The 21,834-nt window shown below is 54.8% G+C and overlaps 2 protein-coding genes across 2 annotated transcripts; one reads left to right on the plus strand and one right to left on the minus strand.

Annotated features, from left to right (window-relative positions):
- On the plus strand, positions 506-3,099 carry THBD (thrombomodulin). The gene has a single exon (XM_021391484.1). The coding sequence runs from the start codon at positions 587-589 to the stop codon at positions 2,216-2,218; it is 1,632 nt and encodes a 543-aa protein (XP_021247159.1). The 5' UTR covers positions 506-586; the 3' UTR covers positions 2,219-3,099.
- Positions 3,162-6,024, minus strand: SSTR4 (somatostatin receptor 4). Its single transcript, XM_021391491.1, has 2 exons — positions 5,869-6,024; positions 3,162-5,736 (listed from the first exon to the last, which is right to left on the minus strand). The coding sequence occupies exon 2, from the start codon at positions 5,272-5,274 to the stop codon at positions 4,084-4,086; it is 1,191 nt and encodes a 396-aa protein (XP_021247166.1). The 5' UTR covers positions 5,275-5,736; positions 5,869-6,024; the 3' UTR covers positions 3,162-4,083.

Consider the following 21,834-nt stretch of genomic DNA (forward strand, 5'->3'; position numbering starts at 1 on the left):
CCTCTCCTCTCCTCTTCCCTTCTCCTCCCTTCCCTTCTTCTTTTTCCTCTCCTCTCTTCCTCTCCTTTCCTCCCCTTCCTTCTCCCTCTCCTTCTCCCTCATCCTTCTCACTCATCCTTCCTTTTTTTTCTCTTCTTTTCCCTTCGTTTTTCTTTTCTTTCCTTCCATCCTCCCTTTTCTTATTTTTATTTATTTTCTCATTTTTTTTCTTTTTTTTTTTTAAATATCCATCTTTACTCTTCTACTGTTTTTCTTCTCTCTCCCCTCCCCTCTCTCCGCCTCCTTTCCTTCCACTCTCCCCACAACTCCCCCCTCCTCACCTCTCCCCCCTCCCCTTCCCATCCGCATCCCCGAAGGGGCGGCCGCCTCGCCCCCTCCCCGCGGCGGGCACGCCCGGCCGGGCCCGGCCCAGCAGCACCTCCCGACTCGCGGGGATTTCCTCCGCGCCGGAGCCGCCCCCGCCGCAATCCCTCCCGGCCCGGCGGCGGCCCGTCCCCGGAGGCGCTTCCTTCCTGCGGCCGGAGCTCTATAAAGCGGCCGCCCCGGTCGGCGGCATGACAGAGATTCGCCGCGCCGGCCGCCCGCCATGCGGCGGCTCCTGCTGCCGCTGCTGCTGGCCGGACTGGGGCTGGGGCTGGGCGAGCCGGATCCGCCCGCCCCGTCGGGGGTGCAGTGCCTGGAGCACGACTGCTTCGCCGTCTTCTGGGCGCCGGCGTCCTTTGCGGCGGCCAACGCGGCCTGCGAGCGGCACGGCGGCCACCTGATGACCGTGCGCTCCACGGTGGCGGAGGAGGCGATCCAGCTGCTGCTGCGGGACCGCGGCGGGTGGCTGTGGCTGGGGCTGCGGCTGCCCACCCCTTGCACCGAGCCGGCGCGGCGGCTGCGCGGCTTCCAGTGGGTGACCGGCGACACCCGCACCGACTACGACAACTGGGCAACGACGAGGCGGCGTTGCGGGCAGTTCTGCGTGGCGGTGTCGCGGGAACTGAGCTGGGAGGAGCGGCACTGCGAGCAGCGGGCCGACGGCTTCCTCTGCGAGTACAACTACCCTGACAGCTGCCCGCGCCTGCTGCTCGCCGGCGGCGTGTCCGTCACCTACCGTACCCCCTTCGGCGGCGCCGCCGGCGACTTCCTGGCCCTGCCGCCCGGCTCCACCGCGTTCGTCTCGCCGCTGGGGCTGCAGCTGCTCTGCGGGACCGCGGCCGCCGGCGGGGGAATGCGCTGGGGCCGCTCCGCGCCGGGCGCCTGGCCCTGCCGCGTGGCCAACGGCGGCTGCGAGGAGAGCTGCGAGGAGCTGGACGGGGCTCCGCGCTGCTCCTGCCCCGCCGGCAAGAAGCTGGGCCCCGACGGGCGCGACTGCGTGTCGCCGTGCGCCGATGCTCCCTGCCAGCACCACTGCGTGCCCGACGGGGAGGGCTTCCACTGCATGTGCGCCGAAGGCTACCGGCTGGGCCCCGACGACAGCAGCTGCGAGGACGTGGACGATTGCGTCAAGGTGCCGGAGGTGTGCGAACAGGTCTGCCACAACACCGAAGGCGGCTTCGAGTGCCGCTGCCACCGTGGCTACGAGATGGTGGAAGGGCGCTGCGTGCCCGTCCCCGACTGCAGTACCGGGCCCTGCGACCAAATCTGCGAGGATGTGGCCGGCAGCTACCGGTGCAGCTGCGACGACGGCTATGTTGTCGACCCGAAGAATCCCACCCAATGCGTGAGGCAGTGCGAGAACGGCCGGTGCCTGGCCGAATGCACCTCCGGCGGCCTCTCCTGCTTTTGCCCCGACGGCTTTGTGACGGACCAGCTGCCCGACGGTGTCACGTTCTGCATTGACATTGATGAGTGCGAGCATAACTACTGTGACCACAACTGCACCAACACGTATGGCAGCTACGTCTGCTACTGCCAGCCCGGCTACGTGGCCGTCGACGCCAACCACTGCCAGCCCTCCCTGCCGGAGGACGGCATGGACGAGTACTCGGGAGATTTTGGGCCCCCCCTGCCCGTCCCCAGCCACATCCCACCCAAAGCAGAGCACCTGCACCCTGGGGCGCTGGTGGGCATCACGGTGGGCGTGCTGTGCTTGGCGCTGGTGCTGGTGGCCGTCGGCTACCACGTGGCGAGGAAGCGCTGCCATCCCCCTAGCTCTATGGAGTACAAGTGTGGCAGCCCCCGTGAGAAGGAGATGGGGCTCCAGCAGGTGCCCGCCAGCCAGAAAGCGTAGGGAGCTCGGCAGGCAGCGAGCGAGAGGCGGATGGAACTGGGATGGAACTGGGTAACGTTTGGTTGTAACCCTCCCCTGGTTTTGTAAAGAGAAAGTGGGAAGAGCAAGTTCATTTCATCGCCTTCTCATGTTGCCCTCCCTGCCTGCTGCGTACGGACCTCTGGCAGCAGAGTGCTCGGATTGCCAGCAGCGCAGGGACCCTGCGGAGCGTCACTGTAGTGGAGCTGAAGTGCTGATTTCTATTCCCCCCACACCACTTCGGGACTGTTTGGGGGGGAAATGGGGATTCCAGGAGCGCTGGGGTCATTTGTAGGAAGGGCATTTTCAGTGCTGGTGACACTGTGCCTTTTTCCTCTTTTTTTTTTTTTTTTTTTGTCCTTTTTAATTTTTCACCCAGGGCTGAGTTTAATTTGTGTGGAAGTTGATGGCAAAACTTCCCAATGATGTTCGTGTTCTAGACCTTGCTGCTCACTTTGCAGCTGCGGGCTGGGCGGGGGGAATCAGGGAGAAAAGAAAGAGTTGGGGAGGGGGAGGGGAGAATCCCTGAAACAGCCCCCAGGGGTGTCAGTGCCGAGGATCTGTGCCTGAGCAGGGGCAGCTGCCACAGTGCCCAGCTTTCCAGATGGGATTTTGGGCTCAGAGCTGGGGGTTGTCTGTGCCCCCCAGGCACAGAGCGACGCCGCAGCCCCCGAGATGAATGCCAGCTCCACGCTGCCCCAGTTGTCTCTTCCCTCATGTAAATGGTTGAACCCGCTGTTTTATACACCCAGCACATGTGTAAATACTTATTTATTTATTGGAAATATACCCTACGCCACGCGCGGTCACCTCGTGATGTTGTGTGCAGACCAATAAAGCTTTTACCGTCTGATTTACAGAAACCTGGGAACGAGCCGTCCTTCCCGCCCTCCCTGCAGCCTGACCCCCCCCCCCCAGCATCTCTCAGCCCCTTGCTGGGGCTCGCAGGCTCCCCAGAAGCCAAGCAGAGCTGTGGGTTAGCAGAGAGCCGGGCTGAAAGCGCGCCCTTCGCCAGCAGCATTAAAATAGAACGAAGGAGCCAGAAATAGTGGAGAAGGGGAATAACACGAAAAGGACGACGCTAAACCCAAACAAGCTGGAAGTGGCTGATTTAACGCTGCTCGGTGCAGCTCCAGCGCTGCTTGTCAGTTCCCATGGCTGTGCTCAAAGTGCCCTTGAAGGCGATGCTTGTCTGCAGCACAGCGAGCAGCCTTCCTGCTGGAAAGCATCAGCTTGGTCCCTCTGCCTGGGAATTTGGGGAGGGGTTGTGGGATTTGTTTTTCATTTGTAGACCCTTCTGGAAAGTTTTTCCTTGCACTGTAAGATGAGAGGAAGCTCAAGGCTCCTGGCCACCTGCTAAGGACTCAAAGCCGCTCTTCCATTTGGCAGGTGCCTTTTTTCCCAGCCTGTTTTTTGCCCAGACAAGGATCAGCTGGTGGGAAACGTTGCTGGAGCCCTGGCTGGGTCCCATGCAGAAGTGATGACCGGGCTGTTGCCATGCCAGTGACCTCATGTCCCCTGGGGCAGCACGCGGGTCCCCTCTGTGCCCATGGCCTCGCCCATCTGCCCTCCCATCCTGCATCCTCCCTGGGGTGAGACCCAGCCATTAGCCTGGGGGCTCCCCGGTGGCGATAATCACTCAGCCGAGGCCGGGAGCTGTGTCACGGGCCAGCGTTATGGCTTTTTATTTCATCAGGCTGCACAGCGCGGTCGGGGAGTGGAGAATGCCAGGGGGACACCCCAGCAAAGGTAGGGGCAAAGTCATTGGAAAAGCGTTCTGTTCCCAAAGGGAGGGAGGTGTGACCCTCCCCTCCCAGGACCCCGTTTGTGGGGTTGCCGAGGGCACCCTAGAAGGTGGTGGTCTTTGCCAGGAGGGTGCCGGGCTTGCAGCAGGGTTCGGGGCGCACGGGCTCCTGCTGGCAGGGCAGCGGCGGGCACATGCAGCCCTTGCCCTTGGGGTCACTTCGGGGCACGGCGCGGTAATCCAGGGGCTCCTCCTCCTCCTCTTCCTCCTCGTCGCCGACAGCCCGCGCTTCGGGTGGGCAGCAGCAGAGGCTGGCGTCGAGGCAGCGCCGCAGCACGCCGTGGAAAGAGTGCCGGAAGTTTTCCGAGAGGAACCCGTAGAGGATGGGGTTGGCGCAGCTGTTGGAGTAGCTGAGGATGAGGCAGGCGTTATTGACGGTGGCGTCGAGGCGGCCGGGCAGCAGGAGGTTGACCAGCTGCACCACGTAGAAGGGCATCCAGCAGACGACAAACATGGCCACCACCATCAGCACCAGGCGCGTCAGCTTGCCCTCGGAACGCCGGCGCTGCTGCCAGCCCACCCGCTGCGCCACGGCCCGCATCTTGCCCACGATCAGCAGGTAGCACAGCCCCATGGCCAGCACCGGCAGCAGGAAGCCCAGCAGCGTGGTGTACACCACAAAGGCTGCCGACCAGGCTGGACTAGGCCACAGCAGGTTGCAAGCCACCGCTTGGCCATCGCGGGTGACTGCGGTGCCGGCGAAGATGGGGATGGGCGAGGCCACCAGCAAGGAGAGGAGCCAGACGGCCCCGTTGACCATCTTGGCCACCCGCGGGCGGCGGTAGGTGGCGGCCCGCAGCGGGTGCACCACGGCGATGTAGCGGTCCAGGCTGAGCACCGTCAGGCAGAAGACGCTGGTGAACATGTTGAGGCCATCAACGCCCAGCACGGTGCGGCACAGCGCCCGGCCGAAGGGCCAGTGGTGCAGGGCGGCTGAGGTGGCCACAAAGGGGATGCTGAGCATGAAGAGCTCGTCGGCAATGGCCAAGTTGAGCAGGTAGATGTTGGTGGCCGTCTTCATCTTGGTGTAGCGCAGGATGACAAAGATGACCAGCGAGTTGCCCAGCAGCCCCAGCAGGCACACCAGGGCGTAGATGCACTGGATCACCACCATGCCCGCCAGCTCGCCCACCCGCCCGCCCCGCGCCGACGGCCCTTCGATCCAGGCTGCGCTGGCGTTGGGGGGCACCGCGGAGGCGGCCCACGGCGGGAGATGCTCAGCATTGGTGCTCATGCTGTGGGGCAGCCCATGGGGGACGAGCGCCAGCCTCTGCGAGAAGGGGAGGACCCCACACTGCTGTCCCCTTGTCTGTCCCCTCACCAGGCCCCAGGGGTCTCAGGGGCCGTAGGGAGGGAGCGAGGGTGAGGGGCACCGTGGCGGCATCAGGAATCAGTGCTGCCTGCTGGAACCCCTGCAAATCCCAATGGTTTCCTTCACCCCCGCCGGGGGAAGCGAGCGGAACGCGAGAGCGATCCGGAGAGATTTTACCTCCCAGTCCTGTGGGGATGCACAGCCGGGGGGCTCCCGGCCGAGGGGCTGCGGGGCCGCTGCCGAAGAAAGTCCCGCTGACCTGGATCAGATGACCGGCAGGATCCGAACCTTTTAAAGCGAAAGGCAGACCGCGCTCTCCGGATTTGCATGCAGTCGAGCCTCTCTGGCCCGCATCACCTGTGCCGTGTAAATGAGCTTTCCCATCTTAAAAACAAATAAATAAATAAAACGACGCATCGATGTTACAAAAAAAAAAAAAAAAAAAAAAAACAAAAAAAAGAAGAAGCCCAATTTCTGCTCGCTGCTCTCCGATGGAAAACAAAGCCTCCGACATACCCTTCCCCCTTCTTTCTCCTCTAGGTGCGTGGGATTCCTCCCGCTCCGGCCATGGCCACTGCGGAGGCGGGGATGCCGCAGCCCGGCGCTGCACTGGGGGGGCCCGCGCCCCACGCGTTTTGCCGAGCAGGGACCCCACAGCTGGGAGACGATGGAGGCCTGTTGCCCTGGTGACGGCGGCAGCGGCCCGCCCCCCCCCCCCTCCCCGCGCTCGCTCCCGCATCCTTCACGCATCCCTATCCCTGCGCAAATTTCCCAGTGCAAGAAGTAACAAGGAGCTGTGCGGGGAGGGGGTGGGGGCTGCAAAAGCTGCCCCAGTGAGGCCGGGTGCTGCTGGCCCTGAAATAGATGGGAGCTGTTGCCCAAGGTAGGGTGAGCCCCCCCAAGGCAGCACAGACCCCACAGCACACGTGCGCATCCCTGTGAGTTTTTGATTTATTTTAACAAATCCAACCCACACACTCTGGGAGCAAAGGACTTGGTAATGTGATGCCCATCTACAAGAAGGGCCATAAGGAGGATCTGGGGAGCTACAGGCCTGTCAGCCTGACCTCGGCATGGGGATGCTCATGGGGCAGATCATCTTGACTACAGTCATGCAGCATGTGCAGGACTGCAGGGGGATCAGGCTGAAAGGAGGCTGTGTGAGGTGGGGTCGGCCTCTGCTCCCAGGGAGCAGTGATAGGACGAGAGGGGATGGGCTCACGTTGTGCCAGGGGAGGCTCAGGTTGGGTGTTGGGAACAATTCCTTCTGAGACAGAGCGGTGAGGCACTGGCAGAGGCTGCCCAGGGAGTGGTGGGGTCACCGTCCCTGGAGGTGCTCAAGAACCATGGGGATGTGGCACTGAGGGACATGGTCAGTGGGCACAGTGAGGATGGGCTGGGGTTGGATTTGGTGATCTTAGTGGTCTTTTCCACCTCCATGATTCTGATTCTGTGTTTATCTCCCTTGTCTGCAAGTCAGCTCCCAGCTCACTGGGCAGTGCCTGTGGGATTTTTGCTGGTCTGCAGCCGGCTGCCAGCTGGCTGAATTTGTGCATGAAAGAAGTTTGGACTGTAGCAATATAGATAAATGCACATATTATGTTACTGAGAACAGGCTCAATGTCCATGGGAACGCAGGTGCCTGTGTATTCTTGGTGCTTAAATATATGGCCATCGTTAATCTTGCAGCTGGCAGCATTTTTGGCTAGGATGACCCAGCTCGAATGTCTTGGCTGTGGAGAAGCACAGAAGGGGCTGACACTGAGAGGGGGCTGGGGTGAGGACATGGTGCCAGGGGGCTGTGCGAGGACACTGAGGAACATGGTCAGCGGGCATGGTGGGGATGGGTTGGGGTTGGACTAGTTGATCTTAGAAGTCTTTTCCAACGTAATGATTCTATGACACACGGGTCAAGCTCCTGGCGGGTGCACACATCCAGTGTGTATCTGATGTATGGGGAGAGCAGGCAGCCCCAGCCTGCACACGGGTGTGCTTTTGGATGCTGAGCACCCACCCGCCAGTCTGCAACCTATCGACTTAGAGCCCTGTAAATGCAGAACCACGCACTTTCCTAGGCTCGCACTTGGCATATTCCCTCCGATTGCTGCTAGCTAAATATTTGCAAAGCCAAGCCTGCCCCCTGCCCTGCCAGGCCTCCCAACAAAAGGCAGTCAGTGTCTTTTTTTCTGGCTGCCACAAAATACCCACCTTGAAATGCGGCCAAAAGGGGGAAATGGCCAACGCTGGCCCGCGCTCCTGTTCAAACAGCACGGGCAAGGAGGGAGCAGGCGGACGCTGTCCCGCTGCTGCTGGCACTGTGAGGGCTTGCCCACCCACGGGGCACAGAAGAATTGGGCTCAGGTCCCCGCGGTGCTCACAGCAGCTCTCCAAAGTCACCGCAAGAATGGCAACCAATTCTTCCAGGGTTTGGCTGCCCCTGCAAGCACCGGGCAGACAGAGCCCTCGAGTGAGCAGCCAAGGCAAACAAAGAAAACAAAACAACATAATCCTTCGAGGCAAGCCCAAAGTGAACTCATCTTGTTCTTCTCTGGTCAAAATGGGCATTCAATGAGATACAGAGTGAGGTAGAACACACCGTGTTTCCTTTCATTTTAAGGTGGTTTTTTTTTTCATTCTTTTCCTATCAAAAGGGAAACGTTTCAAAAGGGAATAGGTGACATATTCCCAATGGAAGATGTGTGACAAATGTGCAGAGAGGATTCCCAACACCCAAAACCTGGGGTGGGCCTGGAGATGTGGCATGGATGCACCCAGCAGCAGCAACGCACACAGGCTGTAACAACACATGATTGCCTCAAATTGGGCCAATTTCCATGCCTCAGTGTTGATGCCCGCGCTCCTCATGATAAGATATGTATCATTTCCTTCAGCTAACGGTCCCCGTGGCTGATTGCATCATTATTACTGACTTACATCTGGTTTCTAATCTGATTTTCTTTCCAGTCTCGTTGCCAGCATATTTATTTTTTTTTTTTGCATGCAGGTGCTCAGAGGCTGCTAGAAACTGAGAACTAGATGCAATTTCTGCAGCAAAGCACAGCGCAGCAATCAGCCCCCAAAGGCATTGCTCCTCGAGGGAATGCATGACGCCAGCACACAAAAGCAACTTTTCCATCTCTTCTTAGTGCAGATGTGAAACTGGAGCAAGAAGAGCCCTTTCCTTCTGCAGAAGCACAGGCATCCAGATGGCATTTATGGTGCCTGGCAGGACCTGCAGCTTGCTTGCAAACAGTATATTCATTTGGTTGTCATTCATTCGAGTAGATCCTTCAGGATACCGATTGTGGTAAGTGGCTGAGGAGATTTGTCCTTGCTTCCATCAGCTGGAGCAGTGACATGGTAGGCTATGATAATAATACAGTGATCCTAATAATGTGCACAAGTTATGTCAATAAAGTAATAGTTAATAAGTAAGCGGCAACTTAGTGCTGGAGCCCTGGGAAAAGGAATGGCCAAGGGCACCCAGTGTGCCCGAGAAGACTCGTGGTGGACTTTGCATGTGATTCTGCTACAGCATGGGCCAGCAAGGGGTTTGTCCCTGAATCTCTGGGAGGCACAAGTCATAGAATCATGGAATAGCTTGGGTTAGAAGGGATGTTAAGGATCATCTTGCACTTGGCCTTGTTGAACCTCATTAGGATCACATGGGCCCTCTTCTCAGGCCAGCCCAGGTCTCTCTGGGTGACATCCCTTCCTTCTGTGGTGTCCACTGCACCGCTCAGCTTGGTGTCATCAGCAAACTTGCTGAGGGTGCACTCAGTTCCTCTATATCACTGATAAGGGTCTTGAAGAGCACCGGCCCCAAGACAGACCCCTGGGGGACACCGCTCCTCACCAGCCTCCACCTGGACATGGTGACACTGGCCTCAACCCTCCGGCTGCGACCGTCCAGCCAGTTCCTTATCCACCAAACGGACCACGCGTCAAACCTCCATCTCTCCAATTTAGAGGTAAGGATGTGAGATAAGCAGATAAGCCATCTCTGACTACATCTTCACCAGCCAATCCATGCAGAGAGCCACGGTTTAAATTATTAAAAAAAAAAATGTATATAATCATCAGAAAATCAGATCACAGCATTACCACTGGAGCAGAATAGTCAAGCACAGAAGGAGAAGAGATTTAAAATGCATTCGATTGCATGACAGGGAGGAGCAACCATCGCACTGTGCATCCCACCCTTTCCCCCAGGCAAATATGTGTTTTCTTCAATTATCAGTTGTGCAAGGAGTTGTCGGGAAGCCAGTGGAGACTAATAACATTCAGACATAAGCTCTGTGCTCCTGGCTGCACAAGGGTGTGGCAATCCTTAAAAACCCCAACCAGTGCCCGGTGGCTCTTGTAGAAAAGCTTTGGGGCTGTCCTGAGCAAAGTAAAAACCATGCAAAAAATCAGTTTGCATCAGGCTTGGACCTGAATGCCATTTGGTTGTCACCCTCCAAAAATGTGCAAAGCTCTGCCAAACTCTGCTGCCAGGGGACAGGACATTATCATTCAGCCTTTCACTCTCCTGCAGCACGCAGCCATCTCTACAAATGGTCTCTGTGCAGAAACACATGGAACATAAAAGGGACAATAGAGTTCATGAAGATGCAAGCCGCTCCTCCAGGGTTTCGGATTTCCTGGCAGAGCTCGCATATCCTTTGTTGCTGAAAACAAGGATCAGCACAGAGCACCACACCTTCGAGCGCGTGCGGTGCCGGGGCCCCCAGCTCCCGTGCCTCCTCCTTTGGGATTCAAACGAAAGCCAAAAGTTTGTGTTTCTTCCCTTTTATGGACAGAACGCACCAACACCGCGCTCACCTTCTACATCTATTAATGCATAGACCGGCTTAGGTTGGAAGGGATCTTAAAGATGGTGGAACAAAAGTTAGAGCAGTTCGCATCTCAATCCCCAAATAAAGAGGAGGGGTAAGAGGGCAGCAGGAGCAGCCCTTGGGTCCTGCCGGCCCCAGACACACAGCCCAGCCCCGTGGCCGCGATGTTTGGGCGCATCGAGATGCTCTCGGGGTGCTGGGAGGCACGGAAACACGCGGGGAGCGCCCAGGAGGGTCCCCGGCCCCAGCGCAGGGGGATGACAGATGGCACATCCTGCCTTTGTTTTCCGAGGGTGGAGGGCTGGGGAAGGCTGATAGCATCATGCTGAGCTCGCTGCTACGCCGCGAGGGCCTGCCGCAAGAAAATAATGCTTTTTTCTTTCTGTCTTTTTTTTTTTTTTTTTTCTCTGGGTTATCTCTGGAAATCAGCGTAGGGACACACGTTAGAGGTTTCCAAAAGGGAAAGCTTCGCCGTGTCTGATGTCCATGCAGCAGAGCCCAGCACGCTCTCTCTGCCAAGGAGCCCTGGGGCAGGTAGCAGTGCAGTTCCCTGCGGCACATTGATTTGTATGGGGCAGGTCACACCTTGTGTCTTCTTTTCCCTCCTCACTTCAGAAGTCATAGTTTAAAGCTAGGAAAACTTCCCTTTGCCATGGACCCTCCGGGAAAGCAAAGGGTGGGTGCATTAAGCGGTCAGTCTGAAGATCACATTTGATTTTTTGTGTTATTCCAAAACATCATTATATTAGAACTCTTTTCCCATATCTACAAGTCCTTGTTCCTTTGTGACCCCGTCTGTGTTACCGACTTCCCTTTGTGTATGTTTACTTTAGCTGGAGCAGAGTAAGGTCCTGGTCCTGTAGGAAACCTCAACCTCTCCAGACTGGATTTCTTTTCTTCTGTAGGGCATTTAGAGCACAGAAATTAAAACCTGAGCCAACAGCAGGTGCTGCACGGCTCAAGGGGCTCTGCTTGGTCACATAGATTACCCGAAGTGCAACAGCTGCAAATCAGCTGGAAAATGGGAGATGGTTTTAGAAGCAAAACGATCGTAGAATCATAGAATCATTAAGGTTGGAAAAGACCACTAAGGTCACCAAATTCAGCCATCAACACGTCACTCAATTTGCATGGATATTCACCCAGCCAAGACACCTGGCTGGGTTGGAGACAACGGGTAACTGGAAGAGGCATGGCAAGGATTTGGGGCAGCCCAGCACAGCCTTGGGGTTGCAAGGATCTTTGGCAGCACCTCCAGCATCAGCAGCGATGCTCTGAGCATCAGTGTAAGCAATGGGGGTGGTTGGCTCCGGTCACATCATCTTTCCATGTGTTGCTTTGGATGGGGTCCATCCTTATGTCAAATATTGGGAAATGGGAGAGGGAGGTTCAAAATCCTGCCTGGAACGGTCAAGGTGAGCCCATGGGGTCAGCGTGGGGAGCGGGGAGGGAAGCAGAGCACAGATCCCTGGCAGAGGCTGTGGTTACCCGTGGCAGAGCCCCAGTGGCTTTTTAGGAAAAGAAAAAAAGAGAAAAAAAGAAAAAAAAAAAAAAAGAAAAGAAAACCTGATTTTCCTGATATTGTTCTGCACCTTTAAAGGAAATTCCAGGACTGGGGCCGTCAGTGGAACAATGGAGTGAGCAGGGGAGCAGGGAGGGCTGGTGGGCGGCTCGCTGTGCCCCCACCTCTGTGCTGTGTCAGAAAGGAAGCATGGGATGGGTGCCATGCCCAGGGGTGGGATGCGGGCAGGCTACTTCTGTACCCCGCATTGGAAAGACGTGCTGCGAGGCAAGCGTTAACCTCCCGGCTTAGCAAACTCGGTCTTTGGTGTCAAATGATTCATTTCAGGGTGTTTTTTTTTTTTTTTTTTTTTTTTTTGCAATGAGCCACTTCATTTACAAATCACCACCTGGAAGTTATTAGGCCCTTAAAACAAAATAAATTACGACCAAATTGCGTCTCCCCGCGGTCGGTCTGCTATTAATCTGTGCGAAAGGCTGGAGCCAGCCAAACCCCAGCACGCCGGCTCGCTGCTTCCCCTTTGGCATTTTCCTGCGCTGATGCCAGCACTGCGCAAAGGAGACAGCCTTGCAAAGCTTTTAGGAAATGGCACTGAGGTGGAGGTGTGCTCTGGGGGAAAGCTGGGATGTGGGGCTCCCTGGGTTGCCCAGCGTTGGTGCTGTGCCACGGTGAGGGGCTGCAATCTTGGTGGTGTTGCACGGGGTTGTGAAGGGGCTGGTAGGGAGAATAATGTAACACGGGTTAAATAGACTTCAAAATTCTTCAGTTCTGCTTTATCTGTGCTGTCTAAAGAGGCAGGTTTGCTCCCCAGACTTGCTCCCCAGCTTTTATCTGCGCCATCATCATGTGTGTGGCATGGGTCATTTCTTCCAGCTGACAGCAGCAGTGCCATCTGGTGACACAGAATGACAGCAGGTCGGGCACATCGTGTCAGAAATGCATAACTGGGTCTCATCTGCAGCCCGGAAAGCAGCCAAGCACATGCCCGGAGATGTGCAGGTTCCGCAAGGGTGCTGCAGTTGTGCACCAGCGATGAATTTGTGCATGAGTGATGTGGTGGTGCACGAGCAATGTGGCTGAGCCCACTCTTCAGACCCAATGCCAGTGAGATGGATGTAAAACTGAGTGCAAACATGGAGAGTGCTCTCCTGCTCCCAGGCAGCCAAGGCCAGTGTCAAGTGCTGTAATTCTTCAAGCAATAAATCCTTCCTCCCAGACTGGCAGGAGCTTGTGAGGAAATGAAGGGATGCCTGTGAGACCTCATTAAATAGATGCTCTGCAATCACCTGCCTCCACATGCTCTGCTGTTCCAAGAACTCGATGAAGACTGCTTCACCAGGGAGCATCCCAACATCTCAGCATCCTAGCAACCTAGCATCCCAACACCTCAACACCAGAGCATCCCAACGTCCCAGCAACTCAGCATCTCAATATCTCAGTGTTCCATTGTCCCAGCATCTGAACATCTCAGCATCCCAGCATCTCAGCCTTTTGACATTCCAGCGTCCGAATATCCCAGGATCCCAGGATCCCAGCATTCCAGCACTGCAACTGTGGAGTGTGGCCCAAGCATAGTTGCTGAAGAAGGGGAGAAGTCTTGCAATACTGGAGAATGGGAATGGGTGTAGGTCTGGTAGCCATCCTCTGGTTGACAATGAGACTTGCTCTAGCTGTGCAGGTTGGATAAGGCCATGCTTATGCTTCTGTCACCCCTCTCACCTTATTTATGCCTGACAATATGAGGCCTAGTACTCATGTCCAGGGCCTGAGCTATGACCAGAAGTTGTCAGGGAAAAGAGAAAGCGTCGCCTTTGGCAAAAGCACGGAGACCATAAAACTGTGAGATGATGAACATATAAACAATCCCACATGGTTTTGGGAACTGAAAACAAGGTCTTAAGGAACGAATGGATGTTTCTCTGCTTTTCTGCAAAGTCATGTGTTTTTCGTACCCCTGCTTATATCTTAGTCTGCATATCTTGTCAAAGTTCACCACCCCCCTGCCCCCCTACTTGTTCTGGTAAACCACATGTATAAGGGGTTTAAAGTCAGGACACTACAGGACAGCTTTCGAAGCTCCCCTCAGCCATCCTGAGACCCTCCAGCTTTCAAGGTCCCCCCCCTCGGACTCTATCTCGTGACAGACGTGTTGGAGAGAGAGGCTGTATAACCTTTCCTACCCTAATTTACCTTCCCCAGAATTTGTATAACCATGCCCAACTTAATTTACCCTTATCTAATCTAATTACCTCCCCCCTGCTCCTGAATACAGATCAGTCACAGGTTAATACAGTTTGCTTAGAATATATGTGATTATAGATCATATGTGCAACAACTTGCTCAGAATATGTTTAATAAATTGTTTTGGTGCACCTGATCTGTGTCATTGAAGTGCACGATTGTCATCATCTTCTTGCTGGGCAAAATAAACCAGGGAACAGGGTGTGACAGCAACCCCTCATCATTCCAAAATCTCAGCATTCTAATATCCCAGCACTGCAACATCTCATCATTCCAGCATCCCAGCACCCCAGAATTCCAACATGTCAGCATCCCAACATCTTGACATCCCAACATCCCAATTACCCAGCAGACCAGCATCCCGACATCCCAACATACTAGCATCCCAACATCTTGACATCCCAACATCCCAATTTCTCATCATACCAACACCCCAGCATTCCAATATCCCAGCATCCCAACATCCACCATTCCAACATCTCAACATCCCAGCATCTTGACATCCCAACATCTCAGCATTCCAATACCCAACACACCAGCATTCCAATATTCCAGCATCCCAACAACCCAGCATCCCAACATCCCAGAATCCCAACACACTAGCATCCCAATATCCCTACACTCTAGCAATCCACCACACCAACATCCCAGTTTCCCTACACTCTAGCAATCCACCACACCAGCATCCCAATTTCCCAGCATCCCAACAACCCAGCATCCCAATATCCCAGCATTCCAGTATCCCAGCATCCTAGCATTCCAACATCCCAACATCCCAGCATCCTATCATTCCAACATCCTAGCATTCCAACACACCAGCATCCCAATTTCTCAGCATCCCAATATCCCAACATCCCAGCATCCCAGCATCCCAGCAACCCAACATCCTAGCATTCCAACACACCAGCATCCCAATTTCCCAGCATCCCAAGATCCCAGCACCCCAATATCTCAGCATCCCAACATCTCAGTGTCCCAACATCCCAGAATCCTAACATCCCAGCATCCCAACATCCCAACTGCATTCCTCAAAGCAGGGCATGTGTGTGGAGCAGGAGCTGGTAGCTGTGTACTCCCCCAGCTGCAAGCTCACAGCATGGAGCTGGGACTGACGCCTGGCTTGCACAGCAGCACGGATCCATCAGGCACAGCCACACTTCACTCATCACTTGCTGTTGGCCAACACACACATTTCTATGAGAGTAAACTGCTGGCAAAAGTATTTGCTAGAGCTCCCCCCATTCTGCGGTGTCAGACACATCCGATTCATCCTTCCCACATCTTCCTCAGCAGCGGGTCGGGTTTCTTTCTTTTCATACTCGGTTTGCTCTGGATTCAAAGGAAATAAATAAGCTGCAGTAATTTCTATGACCTGATTCTGAACCGCTAATTCAGATGGACAGTTTGACTGCATTCTAACATCTCTCCAGCTCACAAGAATGAAGTTAATGTGGCTTTGTGATGCCTGTCTGCCTCGATCAGCAAAATTCTGCTTGTGACCCCAAACGGGGCTCAGCAGGGAGGCTCCCTCCCATGCACCCTGCCCCATCCCCCAGCACAGCCCCACAACAGGAGGATGTGAACATCAGGAGAGCAGTGTGTCTAAAAAGGAGAAGGAAATTGACGAAAACCTTGCTTGCGCTGAGGGCTTCTGACAGCACGTACTTGGCCCCAGCCAAACTGGAACAAAACAAAGATGGGTTCAATGGCTTTAAAAGTGCTTGCTTTGCTAAACTGGGCAAAGTACCTTCCTCTCGCTCAACGGAAAGGGAGAGCAACTATCTGGGACATACCAGCCCTCCCTCCCTCCCAAATATCTGGAGTTATTAAAAAGCCTGAATGGTTTCAGCTGAATCAGGACAGTTTCTGGCAGTCGGTGAGATGTTGCTCATAAATGAGGCATCCTGGTGCAGACACATCCCACCGGCTCCGCTGGCAGCAGGGCTCTGTGCTGCCACCCAGACCCCCCCCTCTTCCTCATTGAACAGCCTGATGAAGGCTCCCAGGTGTGTGGGCGCAGGCTGGCTTCATTCCAGGCAACCCAGCTTCGCAAACCCCGAGCTTATGTGAGTGGTTTAAAGGCAGTTGTGCCTCGGATTTGGCGAACGCCAAGATAATTTGGGCTGTTTCAAGGCAAGCATGCCTCAGCTTTGGCAAACCCCAAGCTTGTTCGAGCTGCTGAGAGGCATGCGCTTTGTCCTAGGCAAACACCAGTAGGGGCTGCCCCGGCTTTGGCGAACCCCAGGGAGGTCTGTGTCGCTAAGCCCCTCGTCTGGCACCAGCAGTGACCCATTTTCTGGTCATTGTCACTCGCTGACGAGCGTTTGGCACTGCGCTGGGCCGGGTAAGCCGCTGCTGGCTGCCTCCCAGGGATCCGTCCTACGCGCGCAGGTCCCAGGGATAAATAAATCTCTGCTGCCCTCTCCTGTTGGCTCTGTCCTAAACCCAGCGCTTGCCCGCCGTCAGCCCTACCTTCTTCTCCAGGGTCCTGAGCGCTTGTAAATGTGCTTCTAGCCCTGGGTGGCTTGCAAACAAAGCAGGGAAAGACAGCTACTTGGCATCCCGTCGATATTTTCCAAGTGTTTTCCGTGTATCGGACTCGCAGTTGTTGTGACTGAGGCTCCCGATGTTCCATTTCCCACTGCTCCGCAGGGCTGAAGCCCCGGCTTCACGAGGGGAAGCTCGATGGTTGTGGCTCAAGGACCTCTACTGGCTAAACTCCTTGCTGGTTGGTGGCTTTGGGCCAGCTCGGGGTCCTTTCATTGAACCATAGATCATAGCATTGTTTGAGTTGGAAGGGACCATTAGAGGTCATCTGGTCCAACTCCCCTGCAACGATTGGTGACGTCTTTGGGAGTGCCTTCTTCAGTATGTTGATGCTGTTTTGTCTGCCAGAGAATGGTGACTTGGACCTCTCATCTCTCTTTTTAAGACTTGGCTTTCAGGGGCTTTGTGAGGAAAGAACAAATTTCAGGAAAGCAACTGTTCTGGGCAAAGGAAAGAAATGAAAATAAAATATATAAATATATATGTATATATGTATTTTAAGAGTCCTCCAAACCCAGCTTCATTTCTGCATGTCACCCCCTTCATCTGCAAGAAGCAGCGAGCAGCAGTGATGCTCGCATCCCTCAGGCTTTATCCAGGCGACCTCGTGCCGGCGCTGGATGCGTTTCAGGCGGTGAGCAGGAGAGAGCAGGTATTTATTTACACAGGTTGGGCATCACAGTGGTGTTACTTATTCCTGCTCTGGCTGCTGTCCCAGGAGCTCCTGGGCGCTGGCAGCCCCTCGGTGCCGCACAGACACTGCCACATTTCACAGCCCCGCTCAATGCTGCTGTTTGTGCTCTCTGGAGCCTCGCGCCTGGGGATGGGCGGCTGCCAGCACAGGGTGCGCGGGGTGGGGGGCAGCCGGGGGTCCCCAAACCTGCTGAGGTCATCCCCGACCTTCCTCACCCACAGTTTGGAGGGGTCAGAGCTGAGGTGGCGGGGCTGTGGCACACATCAGGCCACCGGATCGCACCGGGGTGGTGGCCAAGGTACACAGGACGCATCCCAGGGCGCATCCCAACAGCGGACGGGCAGACGTGGCACTGCAGGCTGCAGGGCATGGCCATCAGTATTAGGGGCTTGCCATCAATGTTTGGGGGTTCGCCTTCCGTGGTAGGAGTTTGCCATCAATATTTAGGGATTGCCATCAATGTCTGGATTTTGCCATCAATATTAAGGATTTGCCATCAATATTTGGGGCTTGCCATCGATGTTTGGGGCTTGCCATTAGTATTTGGGGTGTGCCATCAGCATTAGGGACTCACCATCAATATTAGGGATTTGCCATCCATGTTTGGGACTTGCCATCAATATTTGGGGCTTACATCAGTATCTGAGGTTTGCCATCCATGTTTGGGACTTGCCATCAATATTTGGGGCTTACCACTAGTATTTGGTGTTTGCCATCCATGTTTGGTGTTTGCTGTCAATATTTGGGGCTTGGCATCAGTATTTGGGGTTTTGCCATCCGTGTTTGGGCTTTGCTATCAATATTTGGGGCTGGACACAAACTTTTCAGGTCTGCCATCAAGATTTCTGGTTTGTCATCAATATTTGGAGTTTGGTATCAATAAAAGGGATTTGCTATCAATGTTTGGGTCTTGCCATCAATGTTTTGGGTTCACTATCAATATTAGGGATTTGCTATCCATGTGAGGGACTTGCCATCCATATTTGGGGTTTGCCACCAGTATTCAGGGATTGCCGTCAATGTCTGGATTTTGCCATCAATCTTAGGGATTTGCCATCAGTTTTGGGGGTTTGCCATCAACAATAAGGGTTTGCCACGAACATTTGGAGATGACCATCCAGTGCTGAATAAGGGCCCCAGAAAAGCAACCCTGACCACACGGGGAAGGGCCACAGCCCAGCACCAAGCAGGGATGGTTATGCCCTTGGAGCCCTGTGGATCAGCAGGGCTCATGCCCACAGGTGCAGGTAACAAGAGGAGGGAAGCAGTGAGCAGGCAGCTTCACCAGGCACCTCGGATCACTCCAGCACTGGGATGTGCCAGGCTGTTCCTCCTGTTTGCCGTGGAGCTCCTAGGAAAATGCCGCCCAGCTTTGAAGGGATGAAAGCTGTTTGAGAGGATATGCAGAATGCACCGGTTGAGAGAGCTTAATTAATATTTAAACAGCGTGGTGGAATTTGTCTAAATCCTGCTAGATTAAACGTGGGCATGGTAATGGACGAGCTTGAATTGCTGATGGAACTTGCAGCGAGTCATGCTATACACAAATGGAACAGCCAAATTAGTGCTCGAGAGCTCTCGTGCCTGATCGGTGTGCTGTGGTACAACAGCACAGAGCTTTTTGTGATGGGGATCGTGTTTGTAATTTCCTTCAGATGAGAACTCTGCCCCTCTATGGGCAGAGCCAATAGAAAGGAGGAGAGTGCTGAAAGCAGGTGGAACACAAATGGGGCCCACAATCCGTGTCCCTCACTGCTGCGCTGCTTGCTGGAGAGACTGGGGCTTCTTGTCGAGCCCATGGCTGCAGTGGGAGGGTTTCTCTCTTTGGTAAAAAACAAACAGAACCTGGGCAGAGTGGCACACAGCCGGCACAGAGATGCATTTATCCCGTGGTGCTGCTCGCCCTAAGGTGACATCATGTAGCCACTCACTCACACCATATTAATTTAGCTGCACCTTATTTTGGAGGGCTGGGGCCTGAGGTTTTGCCATTTCCTATGGTCTCCTAAAGCCAGCTTAGGTTTCCTGGCTGCCAACACAGGCAACTTTTATGACCGGGCACCACCGAAACCCAGATGAATAGAGCCCATAAATAGCAAAGCTGCAGCAGCTCTCTTCGCAGAGCCGCTCTGCCCAAGATACAGAAAGCACAGGGCCCTGCTGGGACAGGGGCTGCTGGTCATGGGGACGGGCTCCAGCCCCACAGAGGGCCCCCAGTTGGCCCACAGCTCCCCCTGGCTTCAGCCATGGGCTGGGCTGGGCTGCTGGTGCTGCAGCCACGCATCGTGCTGCCAGCATCACTGAGCACTGCTGCATCAGTGCGCACTACTGCATTGTTGTGCATCGCTGCATTATCGTGCACTGTTGCATCAAGGTGCAGTGCTGCATCTCCACGTGCTGCTGCATCAATGCACATCTCTGTGTTGTTGTGCACTGCTGCATCACGGCATACTGCTGCATTACCACGTGCACCTGCATCACTGAGCACTGCTGCATCACTGCACGCTGCTGCATCGTCGTGCACTGCTGCATTGCTGTGCACTGCTGTGTCAATTTGCATTGCTGCATTGTCGTGCACTGCTGCATCACTGCACACAGTTTCATCACCTTAGGCTGCTGCATCACTGTGTCCTGCTGCACCATCGTGCGCTATTGGATCACTGTGCACTGCCGCATCACCATGCACTGCAGCAGCAGCATGCACTGCTGCATCACCGCACACTGCTGTGTCTCCACGCACTGCTGCATCATTGTGCTCTGCAGTACCACCCTCCCTGTGCTGCAGACTGCTGCTCTGCTGGTTGTGCATGGGCAGAACAGCTGCATCTCCCCCCCCTCCCACACTCCCAGCCCCGCCAGCAGCTGGTGCAGCCCCAGCCACCTGCTTCACATCTCACCGTTTGCACTGTGCCGGCCGAGGAAACACCCCTCTGCTTTCTGCAGTTTCTGGCACTCGCAGAGGAAGGCCGCTACCACCTCAAAACCATTTGCAAATAGCTGCTGTTTGCGCAGACAAACACTGGAAAAAATATTTTCTTTCCTCCCGGCCGTGTGTTTATTGCCCACCGCGAGTTAGCGCGGATTTAGCCCCCGAGTGCCTCTGAGCTCCATCTCTGCTGCTTTGCTTTCAATGTGGCCACAGCCCCGGCGTGCTTTAATTCATTTCATCCAAGAACTGAGAATTCTGCCCTTAACGCTGGCTGCTCTGCCCGAGTTGCATGCAGGGGGTGCTCCGAAACCCTGCAACATTTTGGTGGCTTTGGGGGCTATAAATCCCTCGAAAATCTCTGTGGAAGTGTTTTCCGTGGCAGCAGTGGCTTTTCTTCCTCCCCCTGTCTTTTTATCTAGCAGATGGAAACAACAAGCAAGCAACGGGAGGATGATGCAAGGGGCGGGAGGCTGCTATCTGAGCTATGTTATTACAGAAAAAAAATGACCTGGCACCGAAAGAATTAAAATAATGTCATTCCTGTTTGCTCTGGCTCATTTTTAATACGCCAGTCACCTTGACATTTCTAAAAGAATTTTTCAAGTATGCAAGTTCAAAAATTATGCAACTTGACAAAAGGTGGGGGGTTGCAGGAGGATGGGGGAATCAGTTGGGAGCTGGAGGATGGACGGGGCAGGGAGGGGCAAGGGGATGGCTGTCACCTCCTGGGGTGATGCTGCCATTGATGCAAGACCAGCCTGGATGTCTAGGGCATTAATTGCTGTTGCAATTTAAGAAATGGTGTGTGAAACAAAGAGGAGCAGCTTGGAGCCTTGCTCCAACATCCCAGCATCCAACTTCTCAACATCCCAGCATCCCAGTGTCCCTGCATCCCACTACCTCTGCATTCCAGCATCCCCATGTTCCAGCATCCCAGCATCTCGGCATCCCAATCAGTCAGCATCCCGGTGTCCCAGCATCCCAATATCCCAGCATCTCAGCATCCCAATTGGTCAGCATCCTGGTGTCCCTGCATCCCAGCATCTGTGCATCCCAATGTCCCAGCATCCCAAGGACACAGCATCCTAACACCCCAACATCCCCAAATCTCAACATCCTGGCATTCAGGCATTTCAGCATCCCTGCATCCCAGTATCCCATCATGCCACCATCCCACCCTCCTGGTATCCCAGCATCCCCATAGCTCTGCATCCACACTGCCCCCCTGCCCTGCAGCCGGAGCTGGCACAGGGGATGTGCAGTCTCAGTGGATCAGATCAGCACCCCGTGACCCAAGCCGAAGCTGCATGATCACTTGTGTGCTGGCCACGGCGGAGATCATTTGCCTGTGTAATTGTATGCTTTGCCGTTAAGCGTATTGATTCTGAAAAGTTAATCAGACAATTTGGAAGTGCTATATCTAAAAACATAAAATCCCATTAAACTGATTAAATTAAAACTGAATCCATCTTAAATAATCACATGCAACTTAAAACTGTTGAAATAGCGTATTGTATTCAAATAAAATTATTTCAGTCAAACAAGGAGCCCTGGGCCGTGGATACCTGCCGATGTTCGGCAGAGCGGGCGCTGATCTCAGCGTCTCAGAGACAAGAAAAGGGTTTTATCTGCCCGGAGCCGGGTTCGGGATTGTTCCTGATCGCATCACTGCGGAGAGCCGGGTGCCTCGCGATGCTATCGCCCGGCTCCG

Source organism: Numida meleagris, chromosome 3 (genome assembly GCF_002078875.1).
Source record: "Numida meleagris isolate 19003 breed g44 Domestic line chromosome 3, NumMel1.0, whole genome shotgun sequence".
NCBI lineage: Eukaryota > Metazoa > Chordata > Aves > Galliformes > Numididae > Numida > Numida meleagris.

What these genes read in the sequence shown, in the direction of transcription:
- SSTR4 (XM_021391491.1), bottom strand. Translation starts at nt 5,274, where the DNA reads ATGAGCACCAATGCTGAGCATCTCCCGCCGTGGGCCGCCTCCGCGGTG.
- THBD (XM_021391484.1), top strand. Translation starts at nt 587, where the DNA reads ATGCGGCGGCTCCTGCTGCCGCTGCTGCTGGCCGGACTGGGGCTGGGG.